The sequence below is a fragment of the Helianthus annuus genome, chromosome 5, assembly GCF_002127325.2.
Source record: "Helianthus annuus cultivar XRQ/B chromosome 5, HanXRQr2.0-SUNRISE, whole genome shotgun sequence".
In the NCBI taxonomy this organism is placed as follows: Eukaryota; Viridiplantae; Streptophyta; class Magnoliopsida; order Asterales; family Asteraceae; genus Helianthus; species Helianthus annuus.
The window spans coordinates 137,551,354-137,572,618 of NC_035437.2; the positions used below are offsets into that span (position 1 = coordinate 137,551,354).

General features: G+C 36.6%; 2 protein-coding genes and 1 long non-coding RNA gene across 5 annotated transcripts; 1 reads left to right on the forward strand and 2 right to left on the reverse strand.

Annotated features, from left to right (window-relative positions):
• Positions 1-4,422: 4,422 nt before the first annotated feature.
• On the reverse strand, positions 4,423-9,899 carry LOC110943657 (T-complex protein 1 subunit beta). Of its 2 annotated transcripts, none has more exons than XM_035990711.1 (12): positions 9,788-9,899; positions 9,312-9,367; positions 9,169-9,225; positions 8,520-8,585; positions 8,307-8,418; positions 7,979-8,107; positions 7,814-7,885; positions 7,490-7,605; positions 7,247-7,323; positions 6,645-7,130; positions 4,956-5,271; positions 4,423-4,863 (listed from the first exon to the last, which is right to left on the reverse strand). In XM_035990711.1, exons 2-12 carry the CDS (start codon positions 9,315-9,317, stop codon positions 4,717-4,719), a joined length of 1,584 nt encoding a protein of 527 aa, XP_035846604.1. In that variant the 5' UTR covers positions 9,318-9,367; positions 9,788-9,899; the 3' UTR covers positions 4,423-4,716. The 2 variants fall into 2 exon arrangements, with proteins under 2 accessions (XP_035846604.1, XP_035846605.1); XM_035990712.1 differs by lacking the exon at positions 9,788-9,899 and adding an exon at positions 9,610-9,683.
• Positions 9,900-12,724: 2,825 nt separating this feature from the next.
• On the reverse strand, positions 12,725-15,546 carry LOC118492545 (immune-associated nucleotide-binding protein 9-like). The gene is made up of 6 exons (XM_035990713.1): positions 15,448-15,546; positions 14,759-15,007; positions 14,399-14,673; positions 14,103-14,267; positions 13,868-14,002; positions 12,725-13,061 (listed from the first exon to the last, which is right to left on the reverse strand). Exons 2-6 carry the CDS (start codon positions 14,988-14,990, stop codon positions 12,849-12,851), a joined length of 1,020 nt encoding a protein of 339 aa, XP_035846606.1. The 5' UTR covers positions 14,991-15,007; positions 15,448-15,546; the 3' UTR covers positions 12,725-12,848.
• Positions 15,547-18,594: 3,048 nt separating this feature from the next.
• LOC110923066 lies at positions 18,595-21,022 on the forward strand. 2 transcript variants are annotated; one of them, XR_002583702.2, is made up of 3 exons: positions 18,726-19,278; positions 19,378-19,872; positions 20,935-21,022. It is a non-coding gene; the product is annotated as an uncharacterized LOC110923066 (long non-coding RNA). The 2 variants fall into 2 exon arrangements; XR_002583701.2 differs by lacking the exon at positions 20,935-21,022 and having other exon boundaries at positions 18,595-19,278; positions 19,378-20,047.
• The last annotated feature ends 243 nt before the right edge of the window (positions 21,023-21,265 follow it).

Here is a 21,265-nt window from a genome sequence, read left to right on the forward strand (position 1 = left end):
ATTTTTTAGATGTGGGGAATTGGGAAAGGAGATTCACTTACAAAACTGTTGGGTGATGCTAGTGTGGATGTCTCAATGGTTGAGTTGGCTTGAATATGAGGAAACCCGTGATGTTGAAATCGTGGGAACCCGATATTATAAAACTGAGAGAATGTGGCATTTTGAAACTGGGAGAACCTGAGATTTTGAAATCGTGGGATTGGGCATCTTTAGAATGGCGGATACATGTTTGGGTTTCTTTGGAAGTGTCGTCACTTATTAGTTGCGTAAACGAGGTTGGGCTTGGATCCATGATTAAGAACTTAGAGAATATGGGAAATGATCAAATAGGAAGTTTATTTTGTCTAGTAAGGTTAGGAGGCAATAGGATTATGACATGTGGCAAAATTTAAAATAAAGAGGAATGGTATTTTAGTCAATCATATCCTTTCTTCTTCCTTCTTCTCCCCAGTAATTTCAAAACCCACCATTTTTAAAACCCACCATCTTCAACCATTTCTTCACTTTCTATCTTAATAATCTCTACATTATAGTGCGATTTTCATCACCAATCAATGATTCAAACACCGATCAACGTGTTTTTCAGTTTTTTTTTTTTTTTTTTTTTTTTGAAGAAAACCCAGTTTAATTTCATTCAAAATCTCGTTTTTTTCCCGTGATTTTTTGAAGATAATCACTCGATCCGTTCGATTCGATCGCTCATAAGTGTTTCTATCATTCAAATTTCGTCAATCGTTAAAGAAACCGGCTTCGATCCATGTAAGAAATTCTTTAATTTTATTTTTACGATATGGGTTTTTGATTTAGTCATTGCGTTTTACGATCTTAGCGGGGTCCGGAGTCGGCAGCCCCTGGTAGCAGGGTCCAAGGGGCAGCAACCCCTGGCGGGGTCCAAGGGGCATAGCCCCTCGATTAAATTGCTTTAATAAAAATGCATGAGAAAAATTAATTTTCTAGAAATTTGCCTCTGGAAAACTTCATTCGTAGTTCAGACAATTCACAGACAAATTCTCTGGAAAACTGTAAATTTTCTGTAAGTTTTATGCCATTGCGTTTTTAGAACTGCATTCCTGGTTCAGATAATTCACAGACAACTATTGTCCTGGTTCAATGCGTTTTAGAGAGAACACTTTCTTTGGTGTTTTTATGCCATTGCGTTTTAGAACTAAGACATTTTTATGCGTTTTCTAGTCATTGCGTTTTAGAAAAACACATTTTTGAAGTGTTTTTAGTCATTGCGTTTTAGGTAAAACACATTTTTAGGTGTTTTCAGTCCATTGCGTTTTACAGAAAACACTTTCTTTTGTTTTTTTAGGCCATTGCATTTTAGAAAGGAGACATTTTTAAGTGTTTTCTGGCCATTGCCCTTTATAAATAAGAGATTTCTTTGTGTTTTTTTTTTTGTGCATTGCGTTTTAGGTAAAACACATTTTTATGTGTTTTCAGTCCATTGCGTTTTAGAAAACAGACATTTTAAGTGTTTTCTATCCATTGCGTTTTAGAAATAACACATGTGTTTGTGTTTTTTGTGCATTGCGTTTTAGGTAAAACACATTTTTATGTGTTTTCAGTCCATTGCGTTTTCGAAACTACGTTTTCTTTTGAGTTTTTAGGCTATTGCGTTTTAGAATTAAGACATTTCTTTGTGTTTTCTGGCCATTGCATTTTACAAATAAGACATTTTTTTGTGTTTTTTGTGCATTGCGTTTTAGAAAAATGCCATTTTTTAGGTTTTTTTTCCATTGCGTTTTACGCAACTGGGTTTTTTCCATTGCGTTTTACGCAACTGGGTTTTCAAAAAAAAAAATCGAAAATATAGCAATAGTATACTCGTTTTAAAGATAAAAAATGCTCGTTTTTTTGGTGGAATTTTTATAAAAAAATAATGTCGTATGAAAGAGTTATTAACGTTTAAAAAATGGGGGGAATTGGAGGAGAGAGAAACTATTGTATTGGATTGACTAGAATGCCCCTAAACAAACTCACACGTCTCTTTTCTTTCCTTCAATTTTCATCATTTAATCTTAGCCCTTGATTACTAAATGGATGGTCAAGATCACTTCCTAGCCTTCTTAGCCAAATAAACTTTTTATTGTATCTCCACCCTAGAGAATATATGTTAAGTTATTTTAAAGATTTTAAAGAAATAAGTATTAAAGGTCTGAAGAAAAAAGTGAAAGAAAATGGTTATATATAGTGGGTATTTGGGATTCCTTTTGAAAAGGACTTTTGAAGCTAAGAAACTTTTGAGAAGGAAAGGAATCTCAAACACCATCTGAGAAGGACTTTTGAAATCAAAAGGAATCTCAGACACCATGAAAGGACTTTTGGAGCTAATTATGTCTTTAAAAAAGGAGAAAAGAAGTCAGGATTTCTTACTTATTGTTTTTTAGAAAGACTTTTGAGAAGGAGAAGTTGAAAAGAGATCTCAGACACTCCCATAATTATTTATAATGGTTTTTGGGGGTGGGGTGGGGTTGGAAAAATGTGTTTGTGGCCGCAAAAGGGGGAAAAAAGAAAAACAAACCCGGCCCCATTCTTCTCGTCTGCTCAGACGCTTGGGCACAAACGACCTCCTCTAGCCCTGGTCCCTCCCTGTGCATGCCACCTCACCCACGAATCCCTCACAGATATTGGTTGAGAATGGTCTTGTTAGGCCTTGTGTAGTGGGGCTCCATCTCACCTCATAAAGCCCCATAAAGCCCTTGAACACCATTACGGGGGGCTTTATGAGATGAAAATGGGGGGAGGGCGCTAGTTTTTTCACGGCGTTTTGTTGTTTCCATTTTCCACTTTGGTCCCTGCATTAAAACACTTTGGTCCCTGCATTTTACACTTTGGTCCCTGCATTTTACACTTTGGTTATGATGAGGTAGGGGCTTTATGACTACGGGCTCTAGTGACATAACGCCCCATAAAGCCCCTGTGTGACGTGACACGACACGTGTCGCATAACGCCCACAAAAAGGTTTTATGACTACACATGACCTTAGTAGGAAAATTTTCAGCCCAAGTAATATTTCAAACGTATCCATAATTTATAAATATATATATATATATATATATATATATATATATATTGGATTTGAAGCTTTGGTTTTAATTCGAGTGAGAATCGCATTTGGTCAAACTAAACCAAATTTGACTAACAAATATTTTAATCATATCTTTGCCTTCAATTTTAAGGAGTCACACCACAAATTAGAATTCGTAGCATCGATATTAACATTGTAACCCAAAAGATGCATAAAGAAAACAAAATTATTGAGATGCTTTGAATAACACAACACTTGTTTAAAAAATAAAGTGTAAAGTAATAAAAAGTGTAAGAATGATTATGATTCTAAGACCATCTATAGTGGTTAACACACCACCCTTGGGTGTTTTGCGCTATGTGACAGTATAGTCAGCAATGGGGCATCATTAGGCGTTTTCTAAAATGGGTGTAATGGGGATGTGGACATTGTGGGGCATTATGTTTAAAGGGGTGTAAAAATTAAATAAAATAAAATAAACCAACAAAAAAAACTATTGGACAAGAAGAAGAAGATTAAATGTGACTGGTTGAATTCAATCCCCATCAGGCGTTGTATTTTGCACGCCCCAGCTAAATTTTCTACGTGTTTGGGTGTGGATGGGCATAAAAAAGCCCTGGAATTACACGAGTACACATGGTCTAACATGTCATGAAGTTTTCATTATAAAAATGTGTGTACTATAAAAGAAAATTTGTGAGAAAATTTGAGCATCATGTGAAGTGTTGAGTTTGTGCGGACACTTGTCATGATGCATAACCTTTTTCCTTGAAATTTTATCATTTCGTTACACATGTTTAGAACTGTATTCTTTTATACATAACTTTATACATAATTAATCGCAGTTCTTAATAAATGTTTTCATATTATCCTTGCTAAGTAGGTTTACTTTTCTTCAAGTGGTTCAAAAACATTGTTGAAGAGTTTTTGTTGGATAAAAGGAGGGAAGTTGCCCAACAGCAACAGCAATAACCTATAACCACCGATGAGCATCACCAACCAGAGGGTTTTGAACTTGGTAAGTATATAAAGTGATTGAAAATAAATTGTTTCAATGAACTTAAAGAGGGTTTTGAACTTGGTAAGTAAATAAAGTGACTGAAAATAAACTGTTTCAATGAACTAGGGCAAATTTTGGATCTAGTAGAGATGTTTAATGGGCAAAAAGATGTGCAAATTTTACATCAAATGTTTTCTTTAGCCACCCTGGATTGAGCAGCATTGTAATTTGTAATGGATAATCCTCTTAACCCAATGCCACCATCCACCGGACCACCACTTCCACCATCCACCACACCACCACCACTTCCACCATCATCACTACCACCGCCGCCGCAAGTATCTAATCTGACTGAAACTTAATTTAACCCAAAAACATTTTGACCCGTTACACAAACCCAACTCATCCATTTTGCCACTCAAGTCGATAACATTTAAACACAGAGACTGGATACATGCCTCGTGACAATAGTTCAAGATATAGTTCCCTTCAGAATAAAGAACAGATGACGTAATGCGACATTTTGCTACAGCAAATAACCAAACAAAACTTAGGTTTTAGGTACTACACCCTCGTAAAACTAAAAACCAAACCAAACAAAACCCATACCCAACCCAACTAGTCTGATCTTAGTAACTCCAAGAGCACATAACCAATCGGTTAACGACACATGGCATGGACCTACATCCTATCTTCTCTCCTTCTCGGTGCACAGGTGATGATTTCATCGACTCTCAGAATCATTTCTGCAGCTTCGGTTGCAGAGAGCAATACAGCCTGCTTCACCTTAAACGCCTCTGATATTCCAAGCACTGACATATCTCCAACCTGTAACCATACACATTTTAAAATGTTTATTATTGTAATGGAATTCTATAATGAAAACCAACAATTTAAAGTGAACAGCTCTAGTCACTTACAGCGCCGGTGATCACATCAATCCCTGCATTGCTATCCTCTTTGTGGTGCTCAGCACGAAGTTGAGCTACTAACTCAGCACTGTCTAAACCAGCATTGTCAGCAATAGTTGTTGGGATTGCAATGAGGGCGCGTGAGAAAGCTTCAATGGCATGAGACTTTTTGCCCGGGGTCTTTCGTGCCAGCTCATCCACTGCCTTTGCCATCACCATCTCAGGCCATCCACCACCTAAGAGGACCCTACTGTCGTTTACTGTCTGAGACAGCACACACAAGGCATCATGCAAAGATCTTTCTGCTTCATCGAGAACATGAAAGCTGCAAAAAATGAGAATTAGTGCCATCCTTAGGTTGAACGTAGTGGGGCTTGATATACCGCCCAAAATGGAGATCGCGCCATTATAGCGCCGGAAACACCGCCCCCAAGGGCGCTATGCTCGAAAATTTTTTTGAAGCGCGATAATCTTCGCGGCGTGATGGTTCTTGAATAGTTTTGGTTTTATACAAACTTAGTCCCTGCAAATCGGAGAAGAAGACATAGGAGAGAAGAAGACATAGGATTCGGCCGGAAAATCGAATGCCAAGTCGCCGGAAAATCGAATGCCAACTCGCCGGAAAATTGGAGAAGAAGACAGGAGGCGGCGGAAGGTATTTGATATTGAAAGTTTTTGCTTAATACACATTTGGTCCCTGTTTTTGCTTAATACACATTTAGTCCCTGTTGTTTTTGCTTAATACACAATTGATTTTGAAAGTTTTTGCTTTACATGCTTAATACATTTGGTCCCTGTTTTTGAAAGTTAAAAAATATGGCAGTTTTAATACTTGTAAAATAACTTTAAAAAACTTAATGTTTTTTATTTAATGTAATGTTTTTAATTTAAAAGGTTTAGAAATTAATTAAAAAATTGAAAATTAATTAATTGAGTAATGATGAGGTAGGGGCTTTATGACTACGGACTCAAGTGACATAACGCCCCATAAAGCCCCTGTATGACGTGGCACGACACGTGTCGCATAACGCCCACAAAGGGGCTTTATGACTACGGATGGCCTTACCAATGTCAGAAATCTAAATTCACCATAGGGGTCAGCATGTAAGATTATTAAAATTTTAAGACGGGGATATACAACTGATTATCTGATCACCTGCTTATCTAAGGATTAAATAATTAGTTTTCGGATAATTAGTATCATAATTAGTTTCGCCATTATTTTCCCCTCTTTTTACTCACATTTTAAATGATAACGATGCTAATAAATAGTGAACTAGTGAAATATATATCTTTAAAAACATAGTTAACAGATAATTAACTGAATATATGTTTTTAAGTAATTGTATTTTAAATAAGAATACTTGATAAAATGTGAAAAAAATGACTTTTTAGCATGTTATCTGTTAGCTTCTTAAATATTCGGAATTTGTGGAATATTTAGAAAACAAATAATTACAATTTCAAACAGAAACACATTTAGAAAATTATCTCCTCCAGCATATTTTGTTACGGTTAATTATAGATCACAATATCAAATATTAAAAACATACATTTTAGCATACCACCTCACAGAAGATTCAAATTTGTTTAGATATGATGAGAATATTGCTAAATACTAACGTAAAAAGTGAATCTATACGTCTTAAGACAAAAAATATTAATATTAATAATATATACATAAAATATATGACATACCTTGCTCCTCTCAAAACAATGGTACAAGCCTGACCCATTTCAACACCCGAGAAGTGGATCAACTTATCCTCACCAATCATAATCTCCTCAATGAGTTTGCAGTGCCCAAGTTTAACAGACTCTGGGTTATCAAAAGTCGATGCTATTTCACCACCAGTAACTAAAGCAAGGCGTTCAATACCATCAAAATCAGCATGCTCGATTGCAAGAATGCCAGCATCAGCAAACAACTCCTCAGGGAAATTGTATATTAACTGTCGATTAACAAAGCAGTTAATCCCATGACCAATTATCTTTTGCACTTTTTCTCTCATCTTTTCTTTTTCTGCTCCTTCAATCTGAGCAACTTTGGCCATTGAATCTACCCGAACACGTGCTCCGTAGATCTTTACTTTATCAGTGTCCATTGCAGTATTTGCAACCAAAATGTTTGCATTTTCTATGCGTTTTGGTTGCCCAAGGCCGATCTTTTTGTCTAGAATAAATCTGCATAAAAATGTTATACCAATTACATTTAGGGTATCATCTTCTTATGTGAAATCTGTTTCGTATTAGTCAATAATAGTAAAATAAAAGAATAACGTTATTTGATTTTGACCTACCCCTCATCCAAAAACGAATCCTTTAGTGACCCTCCAGCTTTCTTGATAATTTGGATGGATTCCAGGTTTGTGCTTCCCTTAACATATTCAAAGAAATTATCAGAAACAACTAATAAAGATTTTTTTTTAATAAATGATGACATTAATACATGTAATGATGTAAACTTTTGCCCCTTTTAGAGTTTTAGGTCATAAAAACATTTATCTACTTTAAATAGTTGATAAATACAGGCAGAAACTCACCTTCAGCCTCATAACAGCATCAACAGCCAGTTTTGCAAAATGTTCCTTGTCCTGTGAGAGAATTTTCGAGCTCAAAGTAGTCTTAGCAATCCTCATCAAATCTGACCTGAATTTTTCTGCAGAAACAAAAAAAAAACAATAAATATAATTTAAATAAGCCTAGAATAGAGAAAAGGTACTGATTTCCTGCTTTTATGAACCTTAACTCTCAAATGAACAAAATATCTTAAGATTTGTAAATATTTAAAGTGACCAAAATAAACTATAAATGCAAAATCACATAATGAAAGATGAACTAGTATAACTAATGTCACCAATAACAACCTGCATCATCTTTATTATCCTTGACCCTGTCCAGCAATGCTTTACGAGCACAGTCAGCAGCCATACGGAAACCTGAAAAAACGATCAAGCATTTTAACGTAAATACACAATTTAAACTGAAATTAACAAAAAAACTAACAGACAAAAAAAAGACGAAAAAAAAACCTGAAATTATTGTCATCGGGTGAATTTTTGATCCTACTAACTTTTCAGCTTCCCTCAAAAGCTCACCAGCCAAAACCACCACTGAAGTAGTCCCATCACCCACTTCATCATCTTGCACTTTTGAGATATCTAATTTTTTATTAAGAAACTTCAAAAACTTGATTAAATTTTTTTGTGAAAAATCTCAAGTCTATAGCACTCTTCACCGCCTCCTTAGTGATTATATTAGATACTAACTCACATATCGAAATTTTTTTTAAATGTAAAAAGTTGAAAATGATAATATGATAATTATAAAACACAAACACTGTTACAATTCAAAGGATACCAATAAGAACCTTAGCAGCAGGGTTGTCAATATGAAGGGACTTTAAGATAGTGGCACCATCATTAGTGACAGTGACACTGTGTCCTCTACCTGTAGACTGTAATATTTTATCCTGCAAATAAGATATAATTATAAATAATTAATTAGACAAATATGCAGATCAAAATTTATTAGCTAAATTATACATGTTACAAAATAGAAAAGAAGACAGACCATTCCTTTTGGCCCTAGGGTTGTTTTGACCAAGTCAGCTATTGCCATGGCTCCAACAAAGGATGCCTGCATCGTGAAAGATAATTTGTATCCAATAAATCAATAATGATTTTTTACAATAAATAAAAGACATGCTAGTTACTACCAGTGTTTTCAATACCGAACCAAACTGAGAACCGAACACATAATTGGTTCAGTTGTGTCTCTTTGAAGCGCCTTAATTTGAGCCAGCTGGCTACAAGCCGAACTGAATTTAATTTCTTTTTGTTTTTTTCTCCATCAGAAATCTCATTTTCTGAGTTATTACTATATATCATGTTTATTTGAGGCTTTAGATTTTACTAATATTACAAAATCCACACAAAAATAAATAAATAAATAGTATTTCGATATTTTGTTTTAGATTAGTTATATATTTATATTCTGAACTTTTAAATTACTCATGGACTCATGGTGTCATACGGTTTTTTTCACCGACCTGACCATACCGGCGACTAGTGAACCCGTAAGGCGCCAGAATCAATGACCGGTGGCGGTCCGGTTATGAAAACAATTAAACATTGGTTGCTACTATCATAAGTAAGTGCAGCTGAGCAAACCAAAAGCATAAAAAAAACAAGACAGATTCCAAGAGTCTTAGAAAACTCACCATACGGGCTCGTTCACCCTTTTCTTCGGTAGCTTCATCTTTAAAAAGTCTTTCAACCTGAGACACACATCAAAAGTAGACAAACAATATGAAAAAACAATCTTATAAACTCCACAAGTTATCAAAGTAAAACCGTAACATACCGCCATTAAAAATCAGCCGATATTTGAAATGCAGTAGCCTTGAAGGTTATTGTAACCTGAACAATAAAAATATAACACATCAACTATCTAGTTATAACTATATGTAATATAAAAGTAACAAATCATATATTATGTGATATAAACTGTTTCCTGTCAAGTTTCAACAATTACATATCCAGTTGAAATAATAATAAAACGATAAAATTAGGGTTTTGAAGATTCTAATTTCTAGGGTTTCTGATGGTATAACAACCAACCAACACATGATTTGGATCATAAAAACAGCGGTAGTAAATACCTAACAACGTAAAGTATCTACCGTTGTGTAAACACCGTTTGATTCCGATACTCTAGTGGCCAATTAATCACAGACAGTAACAGATTTTAACTATATGGAGGTTGTGAATCAAATTACAGAAAATGAAAAATAAGAACAGATCTGAACCGGTATTGAGACGTGGAAGAAATGATCTTACCGGAGTTCGTTGGTTGCTGTATGTGTAAAGCAGTGAAGTGAAGAGGGAATTAGGGCCAAACAGCAACCAGGAAAGCTAGAGAAGATATGAAATTATTACGGTGGGCTTTCTTAGGTCTTAGGATAAGTTTTGGGCTTTTCTTATGGGCTAATAGTTCTATTCTAACTAACCTTGGTTGGACTCTTTAATTGAGTGACCCAAAACTTCTTAAATATAAAGAAAAATAATAATTCTTAATACAAACTAGTGGTGCACAAATCGGGTTTTTTAATTTTTTTTTAAAAACTGGTTCCGGGTATGGAATCGGGTTCGGGTAGGATCGGGTTTTACAAAATCGGGTTTTTTAAAAACCGGGTCGGGTCCGGGTTTCCTACCAAAAATGTATACCCTATATACCCGGGTTCGGGTAGGGTTTTATAAAACCCGAGTATTATAATACCCTATTTCCGGGTTCGGGTTCGGTTCGGGTATTCATCGGGTAGAGTTCGGGTATGCATCGGGTTGGGAAAAAACCCGCACCGGGTATTAAAAAAACTCGACTGGGTATTAATGCTTCTTTATATGTTTTAGTGGATTGTGCCTATTGAAATTTTAATGACATTTCTAAATTTAAATTCGATAGTGCTAGATCGAAGGAATAGTCCTGATTTGAATCCATTTGGATTACATAAACAACAATATATTTTATTTGCTATGTTATGTTTTAACCAAGTTCCATCAATTTTTCATTTTTTTGTATTAGACAAACACCAATGGATCTTTCCAGCGAATAGAGGGGAATAATGACCAAATACTTCAAATATCATTAGAAACTTAATAATTAAACAAGATTACATCAAAGTGGAATGTCCAAAATTAGGTGTGTGTAATCATATTTTCAAAGATGCATCTACTTAAAACTAGAGGTAGCTATATAACCGGGTATAAAAAACCCAGTTCCGGGTATTTATAAAACCCAGTTCCAGGTATTTATAAAAACCGGTTCCGGGTATTTATAATAATCAGGTTTCGGGTATAAAAAAACCCGGTTTCGGGTTCGGGTTTTAGATCAAATATGAATACCCGGTCCCTACCATATGGGTAGGGTCGGGTTCAGGTTCGGGTATAGAAAACCCGATTTTTATAATACCTGGTTCCGGGTTTTTTTTCCGGATCCGGGTTCGAGTTTTTTGTGCTAATACAAACATTTAACAATGAACCTTATAACATAATTTAATTAAATTGGAAGAAAAAAAGAGAAAGTTTTGTGTGCCAACACCATCACCATTTCGTGAGCATTCGTGTCCCAAGAAACACCATAGCCAAGATGACTAATGAAACGTCTATTATATCTCCATTCAGACCAGGGGTGGAGCTACTGTATTAGAAGGGGTAGCACGGGCTAGCCCTAACCCCGTCTTCATACCGTTTTCGTAGTGTAAAAAAAATAAAAATAAAAAACTTCAGTTTTATATTAAAGGATACCTCTTATCCAAAAAAAAAAAAAATTTGGGATGCCCCTGAATTTTTGGGCTAGCTCCGCCACTGATCCAAACATCCTCTAGTCCTCCACATGGTCTATTGGCCTTTTATTGCCAGTTCGTAGCCTCATTACAATTACTCTTAAGAGGTAATAGAGAGTTAACACTAAGATTAATGTACTTTTTTTCGATAACAATTTTTCTTTTTTTTTTTGCTCTTGTAACCTTTACTCTCTTTTTTCAACAATACATTACTTTGATTGCTTTTATGCATTATGTGTGTGTATAGTTACATTAAACAGACTCAATCACTACTCACTAGAAACCGGCTAATCCAAAGCTAGTTAAGTTAGCCCATGCGAACCAAACCATGAAATGGTATGGTTCCCAGCCCATACACCAGTCCAATCCGGTTTTAACAACACTGATATTAACAGTAAAGGTCATTTAAGCTAACGAGTAGGTATTATATTTATGTTGACAAGATAAATGGTATTAATTTCGTACCTAAGATAATTTTGGAATGTTATTTTTCAAATACATACCTAGAAGAGTACATGCGCATATATACTCTAAAAATGTACATGTAAGTAGAATATGGATGGTTTTTTATTTCGGAATTTTTAATTATACTCTAATAGAGCTTCACCGTCGTACATTGAGTTAGTCACTACTACCTTTTGGTCATCCAATCCCAACGAAGCGTCATCCCAAGAATGCGCATCAAGTATCATCACGTGAACCACGAGTCTCTTTCCCCCTTTTCATCGTGGTTGTTATCTAGATCTTTTCAGGCTTGTCTTTGTTGTTAACTTTGTAATTTATTAATGTGACAGGGAGTATAGAAGTGATAACAGCTCCTCTGTTTCATTTCTCTCTTTTAATTTAATCTGTATGCAAAGAGCATTTAGACGAAAGATAAATGAATGGTTTAAGTTCTTGCACGAGCTTCATGTTCTATTCTTTTCTGAACTCGAGTTATAAAAATTGTAATCTCATACATTGACCCAACTTCACATTACACCTGCCATGTCTTGATGATTCCTGTGAGCTAACATAATAACTAAAATTGGTGTTTTATGTGAACTGATCAATACATACTGAATGGGACCAACCATCATCTTATTAGTTAGTGGTACGGTCTTCATTCTGATAGTGTTTTTCTTCTTTCAAGTCATCGTTTGGGTCAAATCTCATTACATCTTGCCCAGTTCTCTATTACGGTTAATGGTTAAATATATAAGCAACCTCTATGTATAACCTAAAAAACCATATGTACAAGAGGCACACATGATGCCTATCACCTCAAGCAATCAGAAGCGATCTACCAGTTGCCTAAGTTCCCCTCGCACTGTGCGTTTAAAGCAAGGTATTTTCTATCATACAATAACCATTATGCATGTTATAATATTAAAAAAAAAAGCCACACGTAACAATCATGAAAATAAATGACTCCGGTTATTATATATATAACTTAGATGTAAATTAGATCTTATATAATAAGATATAAGAAATCCACGTGAGTTGGAACATACGAGTGTTAAGGTTATCCAACCGTTATAATACATGTTTTTAGGAGAAAGGAACCACCAACCATAAGTTTATAAAATAGCACATTTGCCACTTTCAGCTCTCGTTCGTAGCTCCTCGGTCTCCCTTTGGGCTCTCTCTAAATTCTCTCTGAGCTTCCGGATTTCATCATTGGATTTCGCTTGAGCAGCATAAGCCATTTCTTCAGCCTTCAACCGGGCCACCTGTTCTTCAGCCAATTGTTGTTCAAGTCTTGTAGTCGTTTCCTTCAACCTCGACTCAACCTGTAAATCATCAATTGAGCTTCATTACAAATACAAACCATGCTAACGATATAGGTTATGTTTTTATCTCATATGGGTAACAATAAAATAAGTTTTCTGTGTCAAAATCAACCACCACCTAAGATGCTTTAATAGAAGTTTTATGATTAGTATTTTTGATAATACATTTTTTTGAAATCATGCATAACACATTAATTATTAATAAAAAGAAGTTCAAAATAATAAACAAAAGATTGTGGGTCAACCCAAACCGACTTGGCCCATTTTTCTTATGACTATGAGAACCCGTCAACGAAAAACTCACAGGCCCCACCAACACCCTGCTACCCAACGTCGAGGTAAAACACAATTTGTATTGAGCAGGTGGCCTTCGAGGGGCGTAAAGGCGAAAGCGAGGGGAAATCGGATTTAAACCAGCCAGAGGGAATCACTTACAACTATGCCAACCGTTGAAGATTGATTTGACCCGTTTTGACAGACACTAAAAATGACCATGATTTTTAAGTAAAATAAAACAGAAAAAGTTGTTTAAGAAAGATCTGTTAACCCTTGCTAACACACAAACCTTGAAACATCATAGTCAACAACTGGTTTTTCTTTTCTAAAAAAATAGCTTCAGAAATTTGTAGTTTAGTATATCTTTTTGTGTAATTAAGCTATATGCCTACTTCTCTATGCAATTAAAACAAATTTCATGCTACCAAGATAAGAATTTGCAAACAAAGGATATATATGGTATTATCATTAATAATAAAGGCAGGAAATTACACAGCTAAGCTAATATCATTTGAAAAAAAAAGGAATACCATTTCGGTAATTCGCTTAAGCTGCTCTTCATATGATTTATACATTTGTTCTGTTAGCTCAGATATTTCTTGTTTGGTATATCCCTCCAACATTTGAACTTCTTCTGTTTGTTCGTGAAGCTTCATAGTCCCTCTCTGTTAGTACATGTATAGTTTATGCAACATTGACGATTGGTCAAAAACAAACATTTCAATAATAAGAATGTATAACGGTGATGAAAAAAATGTGTTTCACCCTTAATTCACTAAAGATCTCATCGGTGTATGGTTTCCCGTTGTTCTTGGTCAACACCAAGTTGACAAGAGAGAGTAATTCTTGTACTTGTTGCATTTTTTTCCTTTGATCTTTTGTCCTGTTATCAAAAAGAACACATCTATCTCCACACAGGCCAAGGGTTTCCTGAACCAATAATCAATTATTAGTTTTAACTTTTGAATATTGGTCAATTTCTAAAAAAGATCTCATCAATATAGTAAACTCAATATCAAACAAGAAAAATGTCAAAAACCATGTTTTGGCATATATTTAACCTTCAATGATTCGGGATAGTCTTCTAAGAACTCTTCCAAAGTTTGTTCATTGTCCTCAAGTTCATCCCCACCGGTAAAAACCACAATCATATAATCATTAATTTTGCTCCCAAATAGAGTCCTTAAACTACTTATCGCAGCTTCTTCTTCTTTTGAAAACCGATTCCTAACCGAGAGGACAACAAGAACAGCATGGATACCATCTCTCGCCATATTTATACATTTAACAATCTCCTTCCCAATAAATTCAGTATCAACAGAGGAATCAAACAGTCCTACCATTGTACTACCCGTTAGCGATCCAAAATTAAACAAAAGATAAAAGAAACTATTACAACTTTTAATAAATAATTAAAATACCAGGAGTATCTATGACATTAAGCATCTGCCCATCTTTCAACACAGCTGTTCTGAGCTCGGAAGTACTTGTTACACCAGCAGAGCTTGCCTTTGATGCAAATTCTTTCCTTCCAAGGATGCTATTCCCTGTTGCACTTTTCCCATTACCTGTTCTTCCAACCAAAACAAGCGTTCGAAGTGCATTCGAAGGAGATGTGAACTCCCAATCATCATCAATCGAACTTCCCCCCATGATATGGCACTCAATCTCTACATCAAAATATAGAAATCGATTATAAATCTTTTTTTTTTTCTTTTTCTTTTGAACCGTGAACTCCCTCTAAAATCTACTCCTAAAATCTACCTACATGGACTCGAACCTGCACCACTTTAGTCGGATAAACACCTGGTGCGCCAGTAGGCCAAGAGGCCATAGGCTCAATAATAATCCATCCAACCATTATAAATCAACAAACAGGAACAGTTGACACATACATATGATCTCAAAACATGATACGAAATTAAGTTCATAACAGAACTCTGATGTAAAATTCAACCGAACAAGCTGCTTTCTAACACATTTCATCACGAATATATGAAAACAATTCAACTCAGTAGCGGGTGATGTAAACCTAACTTGGAGACTAAACAAAAGGTAAAGAATTGAATTCTTGATATACAAAAGGAGATTTCGAGAAGAAAAAAAGTACCTGAGAGTAATTTAGGGTTTATGTCTAATAATTATAATGAAAACGATCGAATTGAGAGGAGATGATGGTCACAGTCCACGATTGTCGCAATTTATATGTCCTAAATTTTATCTGCTTTAATACGACAAGAATCGCGTGGTCAGACAAACACGAACATACCTATATGCACGCAATTTATTATAAACCTAAGACCGTGGGGTGTGGGCTGGTGTGACGGTTGTCAAGCAATGCCGGCTAGACCATATCGGCCTAGCGTTGGCTATGACGTTTCCCTGCTGGCGTGGGGCGCTGCTTTGATTGGCTGGGTCGATGTAGCCGTTGGGGGTGGCGGTTATGGTATGGTAAATCAATTTTTTTTAAATTACATTTTTTACCTATAAATACTCAACCCAAATTACATATTTTTTCATTCTTCTTCAACCAATACTCAACACAAATTACATATCTTCAACCAAACTCATACAAAAAAAAAAAAAAAAAACCGAAAATGGTGCATTAGACCGAAGAGGAGGAAATAGCACTAGTGAAATCGATTGTTGACGCACAATGAACCCTACAACGCAGTCAAACCACGTATTGGGGTCGAGCGTTTCAACAATACCAACAATACGTCGGGAACACGCGTCACAACTTAAACGCGTGTCAACACAAATGGCGGGAGCTCAAACCGAAGTTGGATCGGTTTAAAGTTTGCTTCGATCGTGTCCCTGCGGGCGGCTTGACCCACGATACAGGCACAATGGGAATACGGATTTTAAGTGGGTAACTCACATTAATATTTACCGTACTTTGTATTTTTTTTTTATTTTTTAGGATTTAATAAATAGTATTTTTTTTATATTTTAGCGTTTATTAAGTAGTTTTTTTTAGCATTGTCTTTTATGTAACTTTTTTTAAACTAATATAAGTTGTGTTATTTTATATAATAGCCAACTCTAAAAAAACATGGCAACTCACGCCAGCAAGGTCATGTTGCTACCACACCCCACTTTTTTGGGTGTGGACTAGTGATGGAGCTCACATTTGCCACGTGTCGAGCAATGCCCCCAACCCAATCCCCTCCACACCCCATAGTCTAAGTATCCAAATACTTTTAACAAATTAACATAAATAAATAAATTACGGATTTTTTAATTGGAACATATTTTGGGCCTGTTTGTTACAGCTCTTAGGTTGTGTGGTGTGATCATGACCCAAATGATTACCATTACCTTCCACATCAGCGTTATGTCTCCTCACTCGTATCCACCAACCTAATTCACCACCTTATATGGTGTGGACCATGACCCCCAGTATCATTCATTGTCCTCCCCCACTAATCAAAATCATCTCAATAGTTGAAAGATGGTCATGGTTGCCATGGATTAAACCATGCGAACCACCATGGTTTAGGAAGGGGGACGGTGTACCACGAGAACCATGTCTCATGTGGCAATCCATGATCCAATCCACCACCCCCATACTCTATAGCCTTAATGGTTCAGACCTCTTTTTGGTTCAGCATTTAATGGTTCAGACTGTTTGTTTCGCGAGCAGATGTCTGAATGATTCAGACATTTGTCGTTGCCTTGCCTCTGAATGGTTAAACATTATAATGGCTCTTAATGGTTCAGACATCTTATTGGTTCAACAATTAATGGTTCAGACATCTTACTGGTTCAGCACTTATCCATTCAGAAGTTGTCAAACAGTCCCTAAGTTCCGAAACAGAATCAACTCAACTTTTTTATAACGTTGTACGGCGGCAAACAAACAAAACAATGAAGGACCATCTTTTTTTAAAAGGTAAACTTCTTAAGAAACAAAACCAACTCATAAACTGGGGCAGCCACACCACAAAATTCCATTAGGTGCTGTTTGTTTTTACAGACATAAACTGTCTGCAAGCTGATTTCATCTGTTTTCATATCTGCAACTGAAGATGTGGTCTGAAGCTCTACAAGCTGAAAATATAAGACTCGACGGCAACGTTGCTATCGCCGGCCACTCCTCTCTCCCGATTTCTCCTCTCTCTCTCTCTCTCTCTCTCCTGATTTCTCCTCTCTCACTTCTGATTTCTCCTCCCTCTCTTATGATTTGTGTGCTCGTCACTCACCGGAGAACCGAAAGGGGTAAGAATGAGGGTGTGGGGGTGCGGCAGTTGTCGGAGAAGGAGGGAGTCGGAGGGGTGTCGGTTCCGGGAGAAACCACCGCCGGCAACCAGCCGGTGGTCTTATTGGTTGGCTGCTGGTCTTCGTTGAAGTAGGAGGTGTTGAAGAGGGAGGTCGGAGAAGAGGGAGGTCGCCGGAGGAGAAGAGGGAGGTCGGAGAAGAGGGAGGTCGGAGAAGGAGGAGGAACGGCGGTGGAAGGGACTGGTGTTTGAGGGAGGAGTTAATAGGGTTTTTGTGAAGATGTTTTAAGAAAAGGGTCCATAACTTATTTTTTTAAGATGAAAAAAGCTGAGTTCAGATCTGTTTAAAAAAAACAAATAGTCTTCAATGGTAACGTCTGTGCGCCTGTAGACATCAGCTCTCTTGAAGATGTTTGAAGAAAAAACAAACACCCCGTTACATAACTACAAAAGAGCATCAATATTGTGACAACCGGTAATTAACGGCTGCTAATTACGTGATTAACAAACGTTTAAGGCGATAATAAATAATGTTTAAGGCGCGAATTAACTTAATTAGGCTCTTGGAACGTCTAGGAATGCATATCTAACCTTGCGGTGCGCGTATGGGGATTTGTGAGAAAACTGTTGTGCTTTAAACGATAACGGACTGAAACCGTACGAAATACTGACAACACCGACAAATACGAAGTTTACACATATAATTTAAATTTATGGATTCCGTTATACGAAATTATCACGCTTTCTAACGGCGCAAAACGCAAGCGAGAGCGGAAAACGCAGAAATCAGAGCACACCGTCAATCAATAACGAAATGGAAGCATCGGACTCGAGTTACGTCGCAATATTATCATATTATGATATATTTAACTTCGTTTTCAAATTTTACTATTCGTAATTAGAAACGGATCGAAAAACGATCAAGAAACGACGAATGAAACAATTTTTTTTACGCATTATAACGTAACCGATAAATTATGCGTCATATATATCGATAACCGATGCAATTTTTAGTGTTTTGACACTAAAATTTTATTTACGACAACTTATGAAGCTCGGGAACGAAAATGGGCTCTAAAAATGAATCGGGTCGCACGAAACGGGCTTGTGGGCCTGGGGCCCAAGCCCACTTGAAAGACCTAGTATATAAGCACCTTTTCTCACTCTTGGTCAATTGGAAACCCTAAATAAGTCAGCGCACACCACAACTCTCCCCTGATCCCCTTTTCTTCAGCATATACTCTAAACATCACCACAAACACCTTATATCCTCCATTATGTCAAAATCCTAGCCATATCCCTTGCATTTCCTCTGCAGATTGTCAACCAAATAAATAAAAGAAAACAAACAAACAAACTCCATACACTAATATCTCCACCCTCTCGGCTCTCTCTCTGACGACGAAGACAAAAGAGGCCGGCTGACCACCACCCTAGGTGGCGGTGCTCGGCGGCTGGGGCGGCAGACGATAGTCAGCAACACAACACCCCCCCCCCCACACACACACACTTGTTTACCTTCTCTAATTGAAACGGTTGACCACCACCATCGTCTGGTGGCGGTGTGGCGACGAGGTGAAAGGGAGATGGAGAGAGAGACGATGGGATAAGAGAGAGCGAGGAGAGAGAGAAGGTGGAGGGTTGATGACGGTGGTAGGAAGCCGGCGTCGAGTCGATTTTCGATGACCGGCAACGGTGGTTCTGTTGTCCGACGGGTTCCGGTAAGACTCCCGACCCTGTTTCCCCTTGTTTTCTTTCATTTCTTTTCGATTGATGCTCAGGTTGTGTTGATGATGATGTTGGATCTTCGGCTGTTGTAGTGACGATGATGATTTATTGATGTTGAAGGTGTAAAGATCTGCAGTTGATAATGATGTTTTGATCGGTCACAAGGCAGCGGGTTTCTTTTCTCATATTCAGCTTTGGATTCATGTTCCAGGTTCTGTGACGGTTCGAGTTTTGGTTCAGATCTGGCTCAGATTCGTGTTGGGTTCTTGGTTTGAGCAGGGTTATAATATTCCAGATCCATGATACGGCTCGGTTCATACTGTCAGTTTGGTTTGGGTCTCAGTCTCGGTTCGGTCGACTCGGGTCAAACCGGGTCGACTCAGTCAACGCTGGTCAACAGAAGTCAACACAGTCAAAGCCAGTCAAGACGGATAACAGCAACCTCGGTCCGAGTCAGCTCAGTTTGGTGCGGGTCAATGTCGAATGTAGTTCAGTCAACTTGGTCAGATTAGGGAGCGGTTCGGTTGACTCGGTCAAACCGAGTCAACTCGGTCAAACTCCGGTCAAATGAGTCGCCACGAGGCTCGGTAAAGCTTAAACATAGCAAATTATTAGTATGTTATTTTTAGATTTTATTAGTCTACGCGAACCGAGCTCGACCCGACTAACTAACGGTTTTACATTAGTGATTTGGTTTCGTAATTGACGTTTTGATATACTTGGCGTAAACTTTATATATAATGGTTGTGAAACATTGTTGAATTTTGACAAAATAAATCGACACTTTAGTTGTCGGGATCGTCCTAAAACAGAGGAAACTCTGTCCGATCTTCGCTAAAAACCCGTAACACAAAACTTATTATATTCTAAGAACGATATATATTGAAGTTCAAGTTTTTTTTACAAAACGAATATAAAGGTACATTAAATTTTGGCGACACTTTGTGATTTATAAAACGACTTTACGACACTTTGACAAAACACAAATTACTAGTTAACGAAGCATGAATACTTATGTAAAATAAATATAACGTATATATTTATCTTGAACGTTTTTATAAAATAAATGTAATTGTTTATATTTATTTCGAACATAGTTACTTCGTTTTATTTTATAACATAAAGATAATCGTTTATATTTATTTTAAAACGCCGACCTTAAACTCTCTTACAAACTAAATATAGTTTTTAAACTATTTCAAACGCTTAATATTCGTTTTAGACGTCAAGTTTTTTTATATATATATATACACACACATATATATATATATATATATATATCTATTTGTTTCCATCCTACGCAAATTACAACGGTATACTACCATGTCATATACGACATTTCGAAAGAGTCGTACTACTATTCACATACGCTTTCTACTTCACAACCAACACGACATCGCAGGTATATATTTATATTTGGTTATATATAAATATATATATTCTAAATCACTCGGAAAAACTAAGTCGTTTCCGAGACTTAGTTTTATCCCAATCATAAACGGGATCAACTAACAATAGTTTGGTTATTTCAAAACAAAAATATTCACACCTTCCTTCGTAGAGTCGTTTTGTTAACGACTCGGTAGAGCTCGGACACGTAGTTTAGCTACGTCAATTTAGTTAGAAACTTATAATTATTCCTTGATTAGGAATGCTTTAGTTGCACGCTAGCGAGTTCACATTCGTGGGATGACACTACGGAATCACGTTAAGCTAGCTTTGCACAGGATTGTCAAGGTGAGTTCATAACCCCCACTTTTTACGGCTTTACATTTTATAAATGTTTTCGGGGGTGGAAAGACATGCAAGTTTTTGCAAAAGAAAACACTATTTCGATGAACGAAAACACATATTTATAAACCATATTGCAAATGAATTTCAACGAACTCGAATGGTTTACGAAAGGTTTATACTAAACATACCGGTTTTACAAAACAAACGCGTATTTTCGCAAACGTGCATGATTTTCATAACTAGAGA